This window comes from Bos indicus x Bos taurus, chromosome 3 (genome assembly GCF_003369695.1).
Source record: "Bos indicus x Bos taurus breed Angus x Brahman F1 hybrid chromosome 3, Bos_hybrid_MaternalHap_v2.0, whole genome shotgun sequence".
Classification (NCBI taxonomy): domain Eukaryota; kingdom Metazoa; phylum Chordata; class Mammalia; order Artiodactyla; family Bovidae; genus Bos; species Bos indicus x Bos taurus.
This window is the reverse complement of record NC_040078.1, coordinates 28461758-28481747: the sequence shown is the minus strand read 5'-3', so window position 1 is coordinate 28481747 and position 19990 is coordinate 28461758. Positions and strand designations below refer to the sequence as shown.

The 19990-nt window shown below is 35.1% G+C and overlaps 1 protein-coding gene and 1 long non-coding RNA gene across 2 annotated transcripts in view; one reads left to right on the top strand and one right to left on the bottom strand.

The window, feature by feature from the left end:
• The window catches only part of SYCP1 (synaptonemal complex protein 1), a 154555-nt gene extending 150284 nt beyond the window's left edge, over positions 1-4271 (top strand). The window contains exons 35-36 of the mRNA XM_027535954.1: positions 3335-3424; positions 3515-4271. Of these exons, the coding sequence (XP_027391755.1) occupies positions 3335-3424; positions 3515-3652 (228 nt within the window). The 3' untranslated portion in view covers positions 3653-4271. The remainder of the gene's footprint in view (positions 1-3334; positions 3425-3514) is intronic.
• LOC113889115 overlaps positions 1-19990 on the bottom strand; it is a 47055-nt gene that overhangs the window by 9444 nt on the left and 17621 nt on the right. The window lies entirely within an intron of this gene.

Here is a 19990-nt window from a genome sequence, read left to right as displayed (position 1 = left end):
GCATTTAGTTTAAAACCAGATTAACCTCATTATACAAAATGGAGCAATTTACCAAAGATTCTTAATTAAAAAATTGTAATTAAAGCCATTTGTTTTATTATTGCAACTCATAACTATGAGATTCTTCAAGCTTTTATACTGCTTTGAGACTTCTGCTTTCATTTGTTCTAGAATAATAAATAGCTGTAATCTTAAAATTGTAATTAAGTTAATTTAAAGAAAATTTCTACTCTAGTATCTCTTTGTTTTATAGATAATAATTAAGACTGTGAACCAGGCACTACTGTAAAAACTTTACACAGAATACTTCAGTTATTTCTTAAAACAATCTAACACTCTAGAAGTAGAGACAGAGTTCTTATTCTCATTTTACAGATGAGGAAACTGAGTCACACTGGTACTTTTCCAATATCACATAATTAGAAAGTCATGGAGCCAAAATTTGAACACCAACTATCCAACTCCATGGCCTATGTATGTCATTGTACACAGTAATTTCCAGGTAAAACTGAAGTCAAGATATTTAAAAAAGTGATGAGAATTAGTAGAAAGAGCATGAGCTCTGGAATTAGAGATACTAGGTCTAGAATTCATACTGTTTTTCTCTGAATTTAGGCTAGTTTCTTAACTTATCTGAGATTTGGAATAACTCATGATTTCATGTCATTTTTAAAAGTAGCATCACAACTTTGTAACACCATGAACACTACAGTATTTTATTTATACTATTACAGTTTAAATTATCTAAGAAGACATTTCACAATAGGCTTTATCAGTTATAATTATCACATGAAATTAAAGGTCTTTGATAAAGTCAAATACATGGGAAATTATAAAAGCTGAAATGATTGTAATTTTGGTTTCTAACTTTACTTTTTATTTTCTACATAACTTAAAAGCTAATGCTTAATTTATCTATATTGCTGGGCACACAATATATGAAGATGTAATTGTGACATCAGTAACAGAAGGAAAATGGAGCTGTTTGTGTAGGCTATTGAAGTTAGTATAAATTCAAATTAGGTTACTATAATGTTTGGTTGTTATATGTAATCCCTATGGTAACCACAAAAGCATAGAATATACACAAAAGGAAATGGGAAGGAAATCAAAACATTTTGCTACCAAAAATTTTACCTAGACAGAAAAGAAGGTAATAATAGAGGAAATGAGTGACCAAAACCGAATCAAAACAAAACAAAACATCTATAAAGCATATAGGAAATGAATATCAAAGATTCATGGGGTTGCAAAGAGCTGAGCAACTGAACTGAACTGAGTCTCTCTTTATCAGTAATTACTTACATATGAGTAATTTACAATGTATATTTGGAGGATTATATACTCCAATAAACAAAAAGAGACTCATGTTAGCTTCAAATTGGCTAAATGTGAAAGGATGGGAAAAGATATGCAAATAGTAACCAAAAAAGAGGTGGGTTGGTTTTACCAATATCTGACAAAATAGATTTTAAATCAAAAAGTACAAGAAACAAATAAAGACATTATATGCAAATAAGAGGTTCAGTATAGCAAGAAGTTATGACAATTTTAATCATTTATACACCTAATAACATACCCTTAAAATATATGAAGCAAAGCTTTATAGAATTGAAGAAATGGACAGTTATACATTAATAGTTGGATACTTCAATACCTCTCCTTCAATAATGGGTAAAACAACTAGACAGAAGATAAATAAGGAAATAAGATTGGAACAACACACACCAAATAGATTTAATAGACACATAGAGAACATTCAGTTCAACAAAAGAATACACATTCTTCCCAACTGTACATGGATATTCTCCAGGATAGACCATATAGGTCCCAAAACAAATCTCAGTAGATTTAAAAAACTAGGCATCATATATAAATTATCTTCTCTGAATACAAAGAGATGAAGTTAGAGATCAGAAAGAGAAGGAAAACTAGAAAATTCACAAATTTGTGAGAATTAATACACTTCTAACCAATGGATCAGAGAAGAAAACACAAGGGGAATTTAACTTAGAGATGAATGAAAGTGAAAACACAATACACCAAAACTTATGTGAGACAGAAAAACCAGCGCTCTAAGGGAAATGTATAGCTCTAAATTCCTACACTGAAAAAGAAAAAAAATCAATAAACTAACTTTTTACCTTAAAGAACTAGAAAAAGAAGATCAGATTAAACCCAAAGGTGACAGAGGAGAGAAATAATAAGAATGGAGATAAACAAATTAGGGAAAAGAAAACAGAGAAAATGAATGAAGTCAAAATTTATTTCTTTGAAAAGGTCAATTAAGTTGACAAATCTTAGCTTGACTGACAAAAAAATCGAGTAACTTAAGTCAGAAATATAATTGGAGATGTTATTACCAACCTTTTAGAGATAGAGTACTGTAAACAATTATATGCCAACAAATTAGATAACCTAGAAGAAATTAAAAAATGGAAAAAATACTTGTAATACACAAATTGCCTAAACCTGTTCAAGAACAAAGAGAAATTTTGTGACTTAGTGAATTCTGCTGAAATCTTAGAATTTATGAAAATGATTGAATATTTTCATCCATGAACCTTCTGAAATTTGTATTAAATGTGACTTTAATAAGCAGGAAAAGATATTGTGAACTGTTTGCTTCTGACTAAATTTATGTTACATGTTCATTAAGGAAATGGATTCTGGAGCCAGCCTACCTGGATTTTAATCCTGGCTCTGTCTCTTACTAGCTGTATAGTCTTGGGCAAGTTACTTAATATTTGTGTGTCTCATTTCCTCACCTTTAAAATTAGGATAATAATAGTATATATAGATCATAAAAATGTTGTAAGGATTAAAACCAGTTAAAATATGCTAAGTGCTTAAAACAGTGCCTGACATAAAGAAAGAACTAAATAACTGTTAGCTATTATTATTTGGGAAAATATTCAGAAATTGATAATTGACATTTATCATTTTTATAGGATTACGAATGCTTATTATAAGGCCTAAGTATGTTTGAATAAAAAGGCTGGGAAAAAGAGTGGGGAAAGTGAAACTTAAATAGAAATCAGTAGAAAAACACTATTCATCTACATCTTGTATTCTACATAACCCTTTAGATGTATGGTTAGTAGAATCAAAATCGGATTTCCTTGTCTGGCAGACTGAGTTTAGTTTGTCATTGTCTTCTTCCTTCAGGCTTTTAAATTTTCTTTCCTCTTCTTTCTCCTTCCCCACCCCCTCTTTTTTTCTTCCTCTTTATACTCTTCCATTTCATTCTCATATGTGGAATATAGACAAAAATTTTATAATATAATATTAATGGTGGCAGCCTCCAAATTATATTTTTATATTTTTCTTTAAGAGCATGGTTTCAGAGGAAGAGACACTGAGAAAACTATGCAAGGATAATAATCCACCAATTTCTCATCTTTGTGTCAGAACGCCAAAAAAGGTAGTTATTTTGGAAAGCAAATTTCAAAAGCTGGATTTAATTCTTTTTTTTTTTTGAGTTAAACATATTATGACTTTATTTTCTATCCAGACTCCTTCATCTCTAACGACTCCTGGATCTATGCAGAAGTCTGAAACTATGAGGAAAACGCAGGAGGACCGTTGGGCTGTAATTGCTAAGATGAATAGGAAACAAAAACTAAAGGAAGCAGAAAAGCTGTTTGTTTAATTTCAGAAAATCAGTGTGATTAAGGAGCCTATAACATAAAATTTATAGTTAAGTTTTTAATTCTTATTTTCTAAAGAGCCATATTCTGAAATTAAGACTTTTGATTTGTAAATAATTTGTTTCTTTATATTTTAATGTATCAGCCTAAATGGGAAATAACCACATTGTTACTTAAAAATGTGTAATTCTGTTCAGATAATTAGATGACTGTTTTGGTTTTACCTTTTCTTGAATTGATGAAAACTATTTTGGCTAAGTTTTCGCACTTATAAAACTGTCCATTGAACACTAGGAACACGTTGCTGAGATATACTGTTTATTCTTTACTATTAAAATATTTTGGATTCACATAAATACTTCTCATTGTTTCTTTGAGGTCGCCTGAGCAGCTAATCATAACTTTGTTAGTATTATTTATTTTTCAAATCATGAGGTCATTTTATTTGTTTCACAGTCTGAAGCAGCTTTGATTTATCTGTTGATAAAATTGACAGATGGCTTTATGCAAGAAAAAAGATTCTCCTGATACGACTTCCTAAAATACTTCATTTATTCAACATTCATTTGGCAAATATTTATTGAGTATCTGGTTCAGTGGTAAAGAATCCACCTGCAACGCAGGAGAAGCAGGAGACATGGATTTGATCCCTGGGTTGGGAAGATCCCCTGGAAGAGGAAGGTCATAAAGAATCAGACATGACTCAGCACATATGTACCACGCTAAGACTTAAGTACAGTTCTAGATACTGGGGATATAACAAAAATAAGACTTCCCTTCTTCCAGAGCTTACATTTTACAGGGAAAATATAAATAAAATATATAAACACATAGTATATTAGTTAAGGATAATTGCTAAGAAGAAATAAAACAAGAGTATTAGAGAGTGTTGAAAAGACTTGAAATTTTATGTAGAGTGACCCATACTGAAATGACATTTGAAGAGCTGATGAATAGTGAAACTGTGGCTATCCTGAGGATAACATTCTTGATAAAAAGAACAAAAAGTATAAAGGCCCAGAGGTGGAAATGTGCTTAGTGTATCTGGGAAGCAGCAAGGAGGCCAGTGTGGGTAGAGGACAATGAACAAAAGAAGGGTATAAAGTAGAAAAGGCCTGTATTTAACAGGATAGAGAATTTGGGTGGACAGATTATATAATGCTTTAGGCTATTGAAAGAACTTTGGCTTTTACTCTGAGTATGATATGACATTTCTGAGCAAAGACCATGATCTGACTTATGTTTTAAAAATAAAGCTCTTTCTGACTGTTGTATTGAGAACAGATTTTGAAAAGAGGACAGAGGAAAACTAGTTATTTTAATAATGCACATGAGAGATTGTAGTGGCTTGAACAAAGGTGAGAGCAGCAGAGGAATAAAGAAGTCAATGTCTAGATCTATTTGAAGATTAGATGTGGGATATAATAAAAAGGGCCAAGCAATACAATTTTGGACATGTTAAGTCTAAAATGCATATTAGACATCCAAATAGAAGTAGTTAAGCAGGCTTAGAGACAGATCCAGGGTAGTGATATAAATTTGGGAGTTAGCAGCATATTTAAAGCTATCAGAGTGGATGAGAATATGTACAGTTGTGAGCATGACTATACCTAGGAAAGAGAAGAGATCAAAGATGAGAAGGAACCATAAAAGGATTAGCTAGGGTAATAGTGAAGTCTAGCAAGAAGGTATTTCAAAGAAGAGTGATAAATTGTGTTAAATGCTGCTCAAAGGTAAGGTAAAATTGATTAGTGTGTCATTAATGTGGAGGTCTTTGTTAATCTGAACAATGGCAGTTTCAGGCTTCCCAGGTGGCACTAGTGGTAAAAACTCCCCTGCCAATGCAGGAAACTTAAGAGAGTCGGGTTCAGTACCTGGGTTGGGAAGATCCCCTGGAGAAGGGTATGGCAACCCACTCCAGTATTGCCTGGAAAATCCCCTGGACAGAGGAGTCTGGCGGGCTACACGTCCATAGGGTCACAAAGAATCTGACATGACTGAGCACACATGTACCACACTAAGACTTAAGCACAGTTCTAGATACTGGGAATATAACAGTGAATGAAACAGAAAAAATAAGCCTTATCTTCTAGCGTTTACATTTGGACAAAGAGTTGGACACGACTGAAGCAACTTAGCACATGGCAGTTTCAGTGAAGTGGAATTTGACTACTTCCTTAAGCAAAGGAAGGGAAAAAGTAGAGACAGCTATCTTCATCAAAAGTAAGAAACTCAAGAAGTTATACTTGGAAGATTAATGACATGTCCACAATGTCCACTTGACATGGAAGTGAGTCAAAAGAAGATTCTTTTTAAAAAAGATATAAGAATTAATAGCAAGTTTAATTAGGGAAAGATTCAGGATGATAGGAAATGGTTATACCAAAGAGAAAGAAGATTTTTTTTTTTGGTAGAATGGCCTGTAATAGGGAAAAGTGATCACATATGGTGGGATATTAAAGTGCTTCCCTGGTGGCTCAGATGGTAAAGAATCTGCCTGCAATGCAGGAGACCCGGGTTCGCTCCCTGGGTCAGAAAGATCCCCTGGAGAAGGGAATGGCAATCCACTCCAGTATTCTTGCCTGGAGAATTTTTAATTCCATGGACAGAGGAGCCTGGCAGGCTATAGTCTGTGGGATCACAAAGAATCGGATGTGACCAAGTGACTAACACTTTAGCTAGGAGAATAGACAGAACCAACAGGATGAGATGGCTGGTTGGCATCACTGACTCTATGGACAAGAGTCTGAGTGAACTCCAGGAGTTGGTGATGGACAGGGAGGCCTGGCATGCTGCGATTCATGGGGTTGCAAAGAATCTGATGTGACTGAGGGACTGAACTGAACTGATGAGAAACAAGAGAAACATAGTAACAAGAGAAAAGGAACCATGTATATCACAAGATGGTGGTAGATAGAAATTCGTAGAACTTTTGATTTCATAGCTTCAGTTTTCTTAGTGAAGTCGGAATTAAAATCACCCATTGAGAATGAAGGTTAAGGAGAAAGTGTTGTAAATTGTGAAAAGAGTAGGTATGAAAGACTCATAAAGTAAGGGAGTAAATGAACTTTATAAAAACAATTGCCAGATGGACAAAATAGTCTTAAAGTTGTCTATAACAAATTTGGTACAGTAGAATTTTAATTTCCTTATGATGGGGAAATGCTATAAATGTTACAGAAATTACATTCCTCCTTCAATTTGTATAACTATACTCTGAAAACTGGTTATATAGTCTTAGGATTTCGAACTTTTGATCTAGAAACTTTAATTGAAACTATAGCCTCCTGAATAAGTATTTTCTTTGGAGGATTATTAGTCTTGATAACATGATACTCACATTTGAAGCTACTATGTATTTTCAGATATTTTAAAATAAAACAAGATTTGTATGTTGTTAACAGTAGCTTCTCTGGCTAATCATTAACTTCTAGCTTGTCTAAAGTCCAACATAAATGTTTCTATTTAGTAAGAAGCATTTCTCCAGGCAGTTATTTAGGAACCCTGGCTCCTTCCCACATCTAGTTCTGTCATCTTCAACAACTTGCTTCTAAGGTTGTTGCCAAAGGGGAGATACCATGAAGGATTCACGTGGAAAGCTTTTAATGACCCAGATCTGAAATAGATGTACATCACTTCCACCCACATTCTACTTTCTGGAACCAAATCATATGGCCACACTTAATTTCAAGACAGACTGTGACCCATTTCTAGTTATGTCTCAGGAGATTAGGGAGAAGGGTCAGATGAAAGACTAGTCTGTCACAATTAGTTGACATTCTTTAAATTTTTAAATGTTCTTCCTTGCTATTAATTTAAAAATGAGTTAATTAGGCTCTTATGTTTTGAATGATTGCTTCTTGCTATTCTTTGAACATGCCGGGCATGCTCCTTGGAAATTTCCCCCTAACTCCAGTACTTCTCATTCCCCTCACGCTGCTTTTTCCCTTCATGGCACATATGTTTTAACACACTATATACTTCACTTAGTATGTTTATTATTTATTGTCTTCACTGACTAGAATGTAAACTTTAAAAGTCAGGGATTTTTGTCTGCTTCATTTATTGATGCACCCTGAGTACTTAGAACAATGCCTGGCCCATGGTAGTTATTCAATATCTGTTGAATTGATTAAATAAAAATGTAATATATACTTAAGGAAAACTTACATACATACTGATGATTCTTATAGTAAGTAAAACTTCAGAACCAAAATTTTTAATGCATGATTTAAAAATAAGATCATGTCAATATATGGCAAAACCACTACAATATTGTAAAGTAATTAGCCTCCAATTAAATAAATTTATATTTAAAAAAAAAACAAAAAAAAAGATCAAATATTAGAAAATTAGAAAATTTTCTCAAAGTATGTTGTTATAGTAAGTAGCCTACATTTGTCTTTTCTCTTCTGAGCTCTGGAGAGTTTTGACAACCAAGTCCAGAATAAAATTTAGACTGATGCTATTGTTTGTAGTTTTAGAGTAAACATCAGAGTAAGAAAATTAATACATCATTCTAAATTAAAAGATCAATATACTCATTTGTGGTAATCTCATAAAAAATATCACACAAAAAACTCATATAAGAATTTTGACTAGTATTAGTAAACAATTGGAAAATTTATAATTATTATAAAATTTTTACAAGCAAATTATATAATGTTTAATACCTTTTTTAAAAGTGAGTGTAGTTTAGATGTTATTATAAGAAGGTTTTTGTCATAGCCCATTTTTAGGTTGGTAGGAAATTCTTCCTGCCCTTCAATCACTCTTTGAAGGAGTGATTTAATATGACTGATGAGTTTAGAAAAATTGGGCCCAAGGGACCTGGCCTTCTACTCTTTTCGGCATGAAACTTCTTGCAGGAGGTGTGTGACCTGCTCTGTGCTGAATGTTTTACAGGGCAGACTTTGCCCTGCAGATTAAAGGTCCTCTAATGAGGGGATAGATTTAATTCAGTAGAGCATTATCAAATCCCTGTATTTTGATAAATAGGCTGTATACTTTGAGAAAAAATGAGTGGAATTTGGGGGAGCCAAATAACATCCTAATACTGATGTCTGGTGTGGTGGTGGTGGTCCTGTTCTGGACAATGGCCCCATAGGAATTTTCACTTAGTGGATCATTATAGCCTTTGGTAGCCTTGCTTTTACATGAATTACTGTTTTTACAGAAATAGGTGACAGGTTATGGATCTTAAGTGAATGGTATGTAAGCTTTGAAGCAAAAATGGGTACTTTAATATGTCTACAGGCCATATGCTCCACCAGAAGCATGGGCTGAGGGAGCCTCAGCCAAATTTGGGCTGTAAAAAGAGCATATATTAGCCATACTAAATTGAGCAAGGGTGTAGGACTCAAAGGTTAATATTTTGGATATATTTTGATAGTGGAACCAAAAAGATGTGCTGTCAGTACTGACAGTTTGGTTGGAAGTAAGGATGAGGTGAAAGAAAGGAAAGGTGAAAGATTGGGTTTTGAAGTTCTGTTTTGGACCATGTAATATTTGAGGTAACTTATATGTCTAAGTGGAGATGTTAAGAGTGTCACTGGACAAATGAATCTAGAGTTTTCCACAAGAGTCAGTATTTAGTAATCATTGGCATAAATATGCTATTTAAAGCACAGAATTGAATACACTCTCTTTACAGATAGTGAGTGTGTAGTTATAGAAGGGAAAGGAGTTAATACTGAGCCTTGGGGTTACTGGGACATGGTCAAGCAATAGTGAAGTTGCTCTAAAGACCAATAAGGGAGACGAAGTGTAAATGATGATGGAAACCTAAAGAACAAAGTGATTCAAGAAAGGATTATTCTGTGTCATATATTTCTGAGTAGTAATACTTGAAAGTATAGAATAAATAGTTGGATTGGGAATTGTCTATATGATACACAGTACCTACTTTCAGTGACTTTTGCATTAGCAAAAGTAGCAAAACTAAAGGTGTAAACAAATGAATATAAGTACAAAAGATACAGAGACATACAGGATAATTTCACGTCTTGACTTCAGAGAAGGCCTTCTGGAAGAGATGGATTTTGGACATAAATAGAAATTCTACAGGTGTCTAAGGACAAGAGGAAATCAAAGTGGAAGAAATAGCAATATATACAATGTAATATGAATGATGAAGAGTAATTAGTATACCCAGACCATGGTCTCTTCATATAGGAGGTTGTATATTATGTTGCAAAGCTTGGACATTTTTTTTATGGAAGATGGAATAGAGGTTAAGCAAGGAAATTAAGACTTTATTCCTTAAAATATATTTTAAAATTTTACGAATGAATATAAAGTATATGGTTTCCAAGTCTATCATTTATTCTCCTACTTGAAAAAGATTTTTGTTTTAGAAAGATCATTAGATAATGTAAATCAGTACAAGTGAGGTTATTGATGATATTAAAATAGTCTAGGTGAGAGATAGGAATATTTCTTAGACTGAAAATTTAAGTTATAGACTTTTAGATTAGATCTAATACCTTTCCTAAGAAAAATATCCTAACTTGATTACTTAAGCAGTAATAAAATATCTCATTTCAAGTAAATGTAAATTAATGATGTAAAAGAGGAAGCTGCTTTGGTTGATATAAAGGTTAAAAATAAATTATTCATAGTTCAGGCAACCTGAATTCAGTGTAATTAATAGTCAACAAGCTGTAGTAGTACATCAAGAACTTTAATCAGTAGCAGGTAACTGTGGGTTAGAAATAGGAAATGACAAATAGAGATAGATAAGATTTATTATTTAAGTTATGAAATCAGAGTTTAGAGCTGGGGGGAAGTGAAAACTTCATTTAATTTCAACAGATAAGTGTTTTGAGGCCTATAAAAACAGTCAAAATTATAAGGAAAAGATAAAAATGACTTAGTTTCTATATTCATATGTATAACCTACTGCTGCTGCTAAGTCACTTCAGTCATGTCCGACTCTGTGTGACCCACCAGGTCACACTCTGTGTGACGGCAGCCCACCAGGCTCCCCCATCCCTGGGATCCTCTAGGCAAGAGTACTAGAGTGGGGTGCCATGGCCTTCTCAGTGCCTAAACATAATCATACAAATTCTTAGTGCCTCATTTTATCCTTCTGCTTTCTTTCCCCCCATCTTTCTTCCTCTGTATATGGCAGGGTTCCCCACTAATTTATAAAAATGAGATAATGTGTACTTTTCAGAGTTTTGCTTTACTCAATTCATTATCTCATGGAAATATCTCCAAAACATGATATAGTTCCAATTCATTCTTTTAAATTGCTGAGTAATATTTCATGGTAGAACCATAATTCAGCTGTTTACTCAAGTATGATAGAGATTTATGATCAGGTATATCCAGTTATTATCTCTTGCCAGGCACATGAGAAAATTATACTTTCCCTCTCACTTTGTTAAGGCTTTACGATAAGTTCTGGACAATCAATTTTAGGTAGGAGTGATATGCGTTCATTACTTTTGTGCCAGAGTATTTGGTTAATAACACGAGACCCTCTGTTACATTCTTCCTCCTGCTGCAGCAACTTGTGATGTTATAAATGACGAAACCTCTGTCATCCTAGGTCTGTGAGTGAAAATTACATGGAATCAGGTTTTTTGATTAGCCCATCATGGTCATGTAATATGAATAAGAAATAAGACTTTGTAGTGTTAAGCTCTTGTGAGTTTAGGGTTGTTTGTTATTGTTGGCAAAACTTATTCTATCTTAACTGATATAATGGGATTTCTCTTTGTTTCCAGTTTTATGTACTATGAACATTTCTATAGGATAAATTATTAGTTTGGAGTTCATGGGCCTGTGGGAATATATATTTAAAATTTTAATAGATGTTGCTGGACTTCCCTGGTAGTCCAGTGGCTGAGACTGTATGCTTCCACTGCAGAGAGCACAGGTTCCATCCATGGGCAGAGAACTAATAAGATCCCATATGCTGTGCAGTGCAGCCAAAAAAAAACCCCAAAACCAAAAAACCAGTGATAAAACTATGGTGCAGATCATCTAATTATTCTAATAATTTTCAAATTAATTTTAATTTAAAAATTATTGCTGTGTTATTTGCTTGATGAGGCTGTCTGTAGTTAAAAGAAGCCTGTGTCTGAACTATGATTTTTCAAAGGATAATGCATCAATTTTTTTTCAGTGACTTTTCCAGTAAATTGAGAGTTATTAAATGATGTAGTCTCAAAGAGTAGAGAATTTCTTTGTCAACAATATTGTTCATAGTCAACAATATTGTTCCAGTAGTCATGAATGGATGTGAGAATTGGACCATAAAGAAAGCTGAGTGCCAAAGAATTGATGTTTTTGAACTGTGGTGTTGGAGAAGACTCTTGAGAGTCTCTTGGACTGCAAAGAGATCAATCCAGTCAATTCTGAAAGAAATCAGTCCTGAATATTCATTGGAAGGACTGATGCTGAAGCTGAAGCTCCAATACTTTGGCCACCTGATGTGAAGAGCCGACTCATTTGAAAAGACCCTCATGCTAGAAAAGATTGAAGGCAGGAGAAGGGGACAACAGAGGATGAGATGGTTAGATGGTATCACCAACTCAATGACATGAGTTTGAGCAAGCTCTGGGAGACGGTGAAGGACAGGGAAGCCTGGCATACTGCAGTCCATGGGGTTGCAAACAGCTGGACACGACTGAGTGACTGAATGACAACAAATTGTTCATAGTGCCAAATCCTCTCTCAACTTATACCGGATTAACAACTATTACATTTAAGGTTTTCTAGCTCTTATAATAGTATCTGAGATTTTTGTACATTCTGTTTATCACCTAGATAGCAAATATGAATGCTCAGTCATGTCCAACTCTTTGTGACCCTTTGGACTAACCCACCAGGTTCCCTGTCCATGGGATTTTTCAGTCAAAAATAATGAAGTGAGTTGCCATTTTCTCCTCCAGGAGAACTTCCTGACCCAGGGATTGAACCTGTGTCTCCTGCATTGCAAGTAGATTCTTTACTGCTGAGCCATCAGGGCTTCTCTAAATAGCAAATATAGTTTATTGAATTATCATGTTTAATTAAGTCAAAATTACTTCAACCACAGGGGATATGATGTGTATGTGAAAAGTATGGGGTTTGTTTGGCTGACTCAGTTTGGAGTCCTAACTCTGCCTTTCAAGTTCAGAATAAACTCTCTGTGGCTCAGCTTTCTGGTCTGTAAAATGGTGATAATTATAAATAGAGAAAATGAGTTAACAGACATTTTGAAAGGTGTCTAGCACAAAGCAAGTGCTAATAATTATTATCTCTAATTTTTGTTAATGAAATCAATGTTATGAATGCCCATGACAGGGGGACCTTCACTAGGTTTTAGTGAATTTGGTTCACTGCATGAAGGCGAAAATTCAACAGGGACAATGAAAAAGGAGGACTTGTACTTTAGATGTTCCCTAGCTCTAGACTGGCCCTGTGAACTCACTCTATCCTCAGAAGCCTCCTTCCTAGCCTGGGAGTACTTGATATATCAGGAAAACCTATATTGCCAAGCTGGTGCCTGTGGTAGCTATTATTATTGTTGTTGTTCTTTAGTCACTAAATCATGTCCAACTCGTGGTGACCCCATGGACTGTAGCCCACCAGGCTCCTCTGTCCTTGGGATTTCTCATGCAAGAATACTGGAGTGGGTTGCCATTTCCTTCTCCAGGGGATCTTTCCAACCCAGGGATTGAACCCATGTCTCCTGCATTAGACAGGCATTGGCAGATGGATTCTTTACCACTGAGGCACCAGGGAAGCCAGCCATTATTATTACCCACCTGCTTATTCCAGTTCCTTTAAAAACAGAAGTTAACCTGGAGGCTGTAGTTCCTACAAATGAGCATGTTAGGGCCACCCAAGGCAGCTTTGGTCAGTAATTGGTGACCACAGTCTAATTATGAAAGACCAGGTTGGATTGGAACACTGGTATTTTGGTGCCAGCTCTGCTGATTCAGGTATTATTTGCCTTATTAAGAGCTGCATTTGCTTTGGAGGACTCATGGAATGGTTTGTGGTACATGGGAGTCAAAGCAGGCTAACTGGCAGACCAGCAAGTAGATGAACCTGAAGATGTCCCCCTACTAGTAACCCAGAAAGAGAGCGTAACATAGTCTGTATGTAACATAGTCTGACCCTCCAGACACCCTGTGGCAGAAGAAAGGTAAGGATGCCAAGGGAGGTGGAAATTTTTGTCTAATGAACTTGATTCCTGTGACCTTGATAAATCTGCTTACTAGTTCTCATAGCATTTTTGTATATTCCTTACAAAAATCCTTATATTTTCTGCATAGATGGTCAATGTCATCTGTGGGTAAAGACATTTTTACTTTTTCAACCTCTATGTTTTTTTTTCTTTTTATTTTATTATTACACAGGCTAGTATTTTTAGTACTACATTGTATACTCCCATGGTGAGAGAGGACATCCTTGCCTTTTCCCCAGTTGTTTCACCTTAAGTATGATACTGTGGTGTTGGAGAAGACTCTTGAGAGTCCCTAGGACTGCAAGGAGATCCAACCAGTCCATCCTAAAGGAGATAAGTCCTAGGTGTTCATTGGAAGGACTGATGTTGAAGCTGAAACTCCAATACTTTGGCCACCTGACGCGAAGAGCTGACTCATTTGAAAAGACCCTGATGCTGGGAAAGATTGAGGGCAGGAGGAGAAGGGGACAACAGAGGATGAGATGGTTGGATGGCATCACTGACTCGATGGACATGGGTTTGGGTGGACTCCCAGAGTTGGTGATGGACAGGGAGGCCTGGCATGCTGCGGTTCATGGGGTCACAAAGAGTCAGACACAACTGAGCGACTGAACTGAATTGATGATGTTATTAATAGATATCTTTTAGCATGTTGAAAAAGTTCATTATATTACTAGTTTGCTGAAAATTTTTATCATGAATGAATGAATGATGAATTTTCTCAAGACTTTTTCTGAATATTTTGAGATTAATAATATATTTTGTTTTTAGTCCCTTGACATGGTGAGTTACATTAATTGACTTTTGAGTGTTAAACCAACTTTGTATTCCTGGTATAAATCTCATTTGGTCATGACATATTATCCTTTTTTATATGTTATTGAATTTGATTTCTAAAATTCTTGTGAATAATTTTTGGATCTTGACATTGTTAGTATTGTTTGTGTTATTTTTAGATTCCACATGTAAGTTATATCATATTTTTGTCTTTTTCTAGGTCCATCTATGTTGCTGCAAATGGCAATATTTCTTTATTATAGCTGAATACACATTTCAAAATGAACAGTTCTGTGGCATTTAATATATTCACAGTGTTGTGCAAGCATTATCTTTATCTAGTTCCAAATCATTTAATTACCCTGTTAGTCCCCATTTTCCACTCCCCCAGCCCCTAGTAGCCACCAGTCTGCTTTCTATCTCTTTGAACTTACCTATTCTGTATATTTCAAATATGTAGAATCATGTCATATGTGATTTTTTGTGTGTCTAGCTTCTTTCACCTCAGTTATTTTTTACACATGTAGTGAAGGAAGTTAACTATATTATTAGTTTATTTTCCTTAGCTACCACAGATTAATTTGCTAACAATCTTTTATTGATTTTGACAGATAACAATACTATGAACTCCTTTTAAAGAAAAAGGTCTACTAAACAAAGATGAGAGAAGTTAAAATACTTTTTGGTGAGATTCATAACATATTGTTGATTAGTTGCTGAGAAGTGGTTACACGTGTTATTGTGAGTACAGTTAATACTGCTCATATTATTCAGCCAGAGAAATAATATCTAATTACCAAGAGGTTATATAAAGTAACAAAAATATAATGAAAGATATTATACTAAGGGTTAGAGAAATAAGTTTTGATATATAGGAAAGAAAAATTGATACTAATCTGACTATATGACACTACAAATTTTATTACAGAAAACATTAGCAATTCCTATTAACATTTATAGATGACCTTAATTTTAAAAATGTTTTCAAATGGATGGAACAAGTTTGCATAAATTCATATAAATCTGACATATTAGAGGCTTTAACTGGTTACCAAAAGAGAACAGCAAATTGACGTAATTTTTATACATATTAAATCAAAATTGTCTCTTCACTTCGGAGCTCCAAGATAATAAAATGATCAATATGCCCATTAGGTCCAGCTCTACTTGCTATCAATTATCTGTATTGTTTAAGAAAAGAGCATTAAAAGGAGTTTAATAAACAGATTTTGTTTCAAATTGCAGGCTATTGTAATTTGACGCTTATAGATAACTCAGAGTTCAGATGAATAAACTGATGTTTAAAAAAGTATCTGTTGCATAGGATTTTAGAATTTTATGGAACTAGAGCATACTGCAAGGTAGAAAAGCACCTACTCTTTGAGGAGGGGAAAGTATTAGTAACTCTGATCCATATTCCAATGTCACTGCTCTGTTAAACTAATTGTGAATGGCTTTTTTTTTTCACCTTTGAAAGTGAGTTAAAATTTTAATGTAATAAAAAAGATATTAGGAAACTTGGACTTTAGCCTGGCTTTTCCTGTAACTATCTATAGAACATTGAAGCAGTTAATAACCTCTCTATGCACCAAATTATACATTCTGAGATTAGCATCTCTATGTTCACTTATGCATTCAATAAATATTTATTGAACATATCATATATACAATAGGCTGGTTTGAACTCTGAGGATACAGTGATGACCATGACAGATAAGCCCTTCCATTTATGGTGCTTATATTCTATTTGGAAAGGGAGAAACAGAGAAAAACATGTAAGCAAATAATATAATATCAGAAGCTTATAAATGCTATGAAGAAAGTATGAGAGGGTAGAATAAAAAGTGATAGGGCTAGTGTGAGACAGTAAATTTGGTTGTCAAGGAAACCTTTTCTGGGGAAATAATGAGGAAGCCATTTCGAGATATGGTGAAAGAGCTCTTCATAATGAGCAAACAGCAAATGGAAAGCCCTGTTGCAAGAAAAGTTTAGAATGTTCAAAAGAGTATAGTAAAAGGAAGAGTGAAAAAGTAATACAACATGTATCCAGATAAGTAGGCACAGACTATTTCTATCTACTGGAATTTTAAAAACAGCTCTGTTGGGGGTATGACTGACATGCAATTAACTGTTAGTCGCTCAGTCATGTCTGACTCTTTGCGACCCCATGGACTGTAACCTGCCAGGTTCCTCTGTCCATAGAACTCTCTAGGCAAGAGTACTGGAGTAGGTAGCCATTCCCTTCTCCAGGGGATCTTCCTGACCCAGGAACCGAATCCATGTCTCCTGTGTCTCCTGCATTGCAGGCAGTTTTTTTCCAGCAGGTAAAGAATTGCCTGCAATGCAGGAGACACAGGAGACATGAGTTTGGTCCCTGGGTCAGGAAGATCCCTTGGAGAAGGAAATGGCAACCCATTCCAGTATTCTTGCCTGAAAAATCTCATGGACAGAGGAGCCTGGTGGGCTACAGTCCAAAGAGTTGCAAAGAGGTGGACAGGACTGAGCATGAGCAAGGTGAACATTGAAGCAATCTATAAATTATGGGCTTTCCCTGATGGCTCAGATGGTAAAGAATCTGTCTGCAGTGCAGGAGATCCAGGTTCAATTCCTGGGTCAGAAAGATCCCCTGGAGGAGGAAATGGCAATCCACTCCAATATTCTTGCCCAGAGAATTCCATGAACAGACGAGCCTGGCGGGCTACACAGTCACAGTCCATGGGGTGGCAAAAAATCGGACAAGACTGAATGACTAACACTTAAATGACATATAATTAACTGCATGTATTAGATTTTTAGGGTGTTATAAAAAAGCATGACAATGGAATGGCTTAAACATCAAAAATTTCTTGTCTCATAGTTCTAGGGGTTAGAAGTCCAAGGTAAAATATTGGTAGGGTAGGGTCATGCCACTCCGAAGGTGCTGGGAAGGGATCTGTTCTAGGCCGATCTCCTAGTTTCTGGTAGTTCCTTGTGGCAAGGAACTTTAATCATCACATTGCATTCTCCCTGCTCCTATGTCTGTGTCCAAATTTCCCCGTTTTATAAGGATACCAAATGATGTTGTTCTAGAGACCTAACCCACTTCATCTTAATTGATTTCATCTGCAATGCTCTATTTCCCAAATAAGGTCACATTCAGAGTTACTAGGGGTTGGCACTTCAGTGTATGAATTTTGGGGGTACAGAACATACTGGTGCATGTGTTTGAAGAGTACAATTTGATAGGTTTTGGCAAATGTATATCCTGTGAAATCATCATAATCAAGAAAAACATTATTACCCCTAAAAATATGTACATATTACCCCTAAAAATTTCCTGTGCCCCTTTGTCATCCCAGTCTTGTCTTTTTCCTTGTCTTTCCCCATCCCCATATAATCACTAACTGGCTTTTGCTCTAATGATTACTTTGTATTTTCTAGAATTTTATATAAACAATTATATGGCATGCACTTTTTTTGGTCTAGCTTTTTCACATAGAATAATATTTTTATTGAGGTAACAGTTTATAGCATTATATGCTTCATGTGTACAACTTTATAATTCAGCTTCTGAATAGACAACAGTGTGCTCACTACCAAGAGGCTAGTTTCTATCCATCACCATACAGTTGACTCCCTTTACCCATTTTGCCTTCTCACCAACCTTCTTTCTCCTCTGGTAGCCACCAATCTGTACTCTGTATCTATTTGTTTGTTTTTGTTTCTTTTGATTTTTAAAAATATTCCACATATGATTGGAATCATACATTATTTGTCTTTCTCCACCTGACTTATTTCACTTAGCTTAATACCCTCAAGGTACATCCATGTTGCTGCAAATGGAAAGATTTCATCTTTTTATGACTGAGTAGTTTTCCATCTTCTTTATGTATTCATCCAGTCATAGACACTTTAGGTTGTTTCCATATCTTAGCTATTCTGAATAATGCTGCCATGAACATAAGGGTGCATATATCTTTTTGAATTAGTATCTTTGTACTCTTCAGATAAATACCCAGAAGTGAAATATATGGATCATATAGTTGTATTCTTAATTTTTGAGGAATTAACCATATTGTTTTTCATAGTGGCTGTGCAAGTTTACCTTTCTACCAAGTGTATGAGGGCTCCCTTTCCTCCACATACTCTCCAAGACTTGTAATTTTTTTCTGTATTCAGTAATAGCCACTCTGATGGGTATGAGGTGCTAACTCAGTGGTTCTGATTTGCATTTACCTATTAATAAGTGATGCTGGGCATGTTTTCATGTGTCTGTTGGCCATCTGTAATATCTATCCAGGTTCTGTGCTTATATTTTAATTGGGTTGTTTGTTTTTTCGATGTTCATTTGTATGTGTTCTTTATATTTCTTGGATACTAACTCCTCATCGGATATATGATTTGCAAGTATCTTCTACCATTTGATAAGTTGTCTTTTAATTTTGTTGATGGTTTATTCTTTGATGTGAAGAAGCTTTTTAGTTTGATGTAGCATTGTTTATTTATTTTTGCTTTTGTTTTCCTTGTCTGAGGAGACATATCCAGAGAGATATTGCTAAGACCAATGTCAAAGAGTATACTGCCTGTGTTTTCTCCTAGAGCTTTTATAGTTTAAGGTCTTAAATCCAAGTCTTTAATCCATTTTGGATTAGTTTTTGTGTATGCTATAAGATAATGGTCCATTGAACTGTTGACATATTGCTTTTGTTACAGTGAGGCAAACAGGTTAAAGGGGTAAAACTGAATTATGGCTGTGGAATGGAGAAAAGTGTATGTTGGTTCCAAAGATTCAGTAATTATTTTTTCAGGTACTCCCTCAGCCTTTTATGCATTCAACAAATTTATGCATTCAACAAATATGTACTAGGTGCTGCAGCTAAATATTTTTAACTAAGTAAATGTTGAGTTATTATAAATTGTGGTTGTTGCTCAGTCACTAAGTCACATCCAACTCTTTTGCATCCCCTTGGACTGTAGCCTGCCAGTTTCCTATGTTCATGGGATTTTTCAGGCAAGAATACTGGAGTGGGTTGCCATTTCCTTCTCCAGGGGATCTTCCTGACCCAGGGACTGAACCTGCATTGGCAGGCAGATTCTTTACCAGAGTCACCTGGGAAGCTCTTAGTGCCAGGTTGGATCAATCACAAGGTGGATCAAGATTGTTGGGAGAAATGTCAACAAATTCACATATGCAGATGATACTACTCTAATATAGAAAGGGAAGAGGACCTAAAGAGTCTCTTGATGAGGGCAAAAGAGGAGAGTGAAAAAGCTGGCTTGAAACTCAATATTAAAAAAACTAAGACCATGGCATTCAGTCCCATCATTTAATGGCAAATAGAAGGGAAAAAATGGAAACAGTGAGAGACTTTATTTTCTTAGGCTTCAAAATCACTGC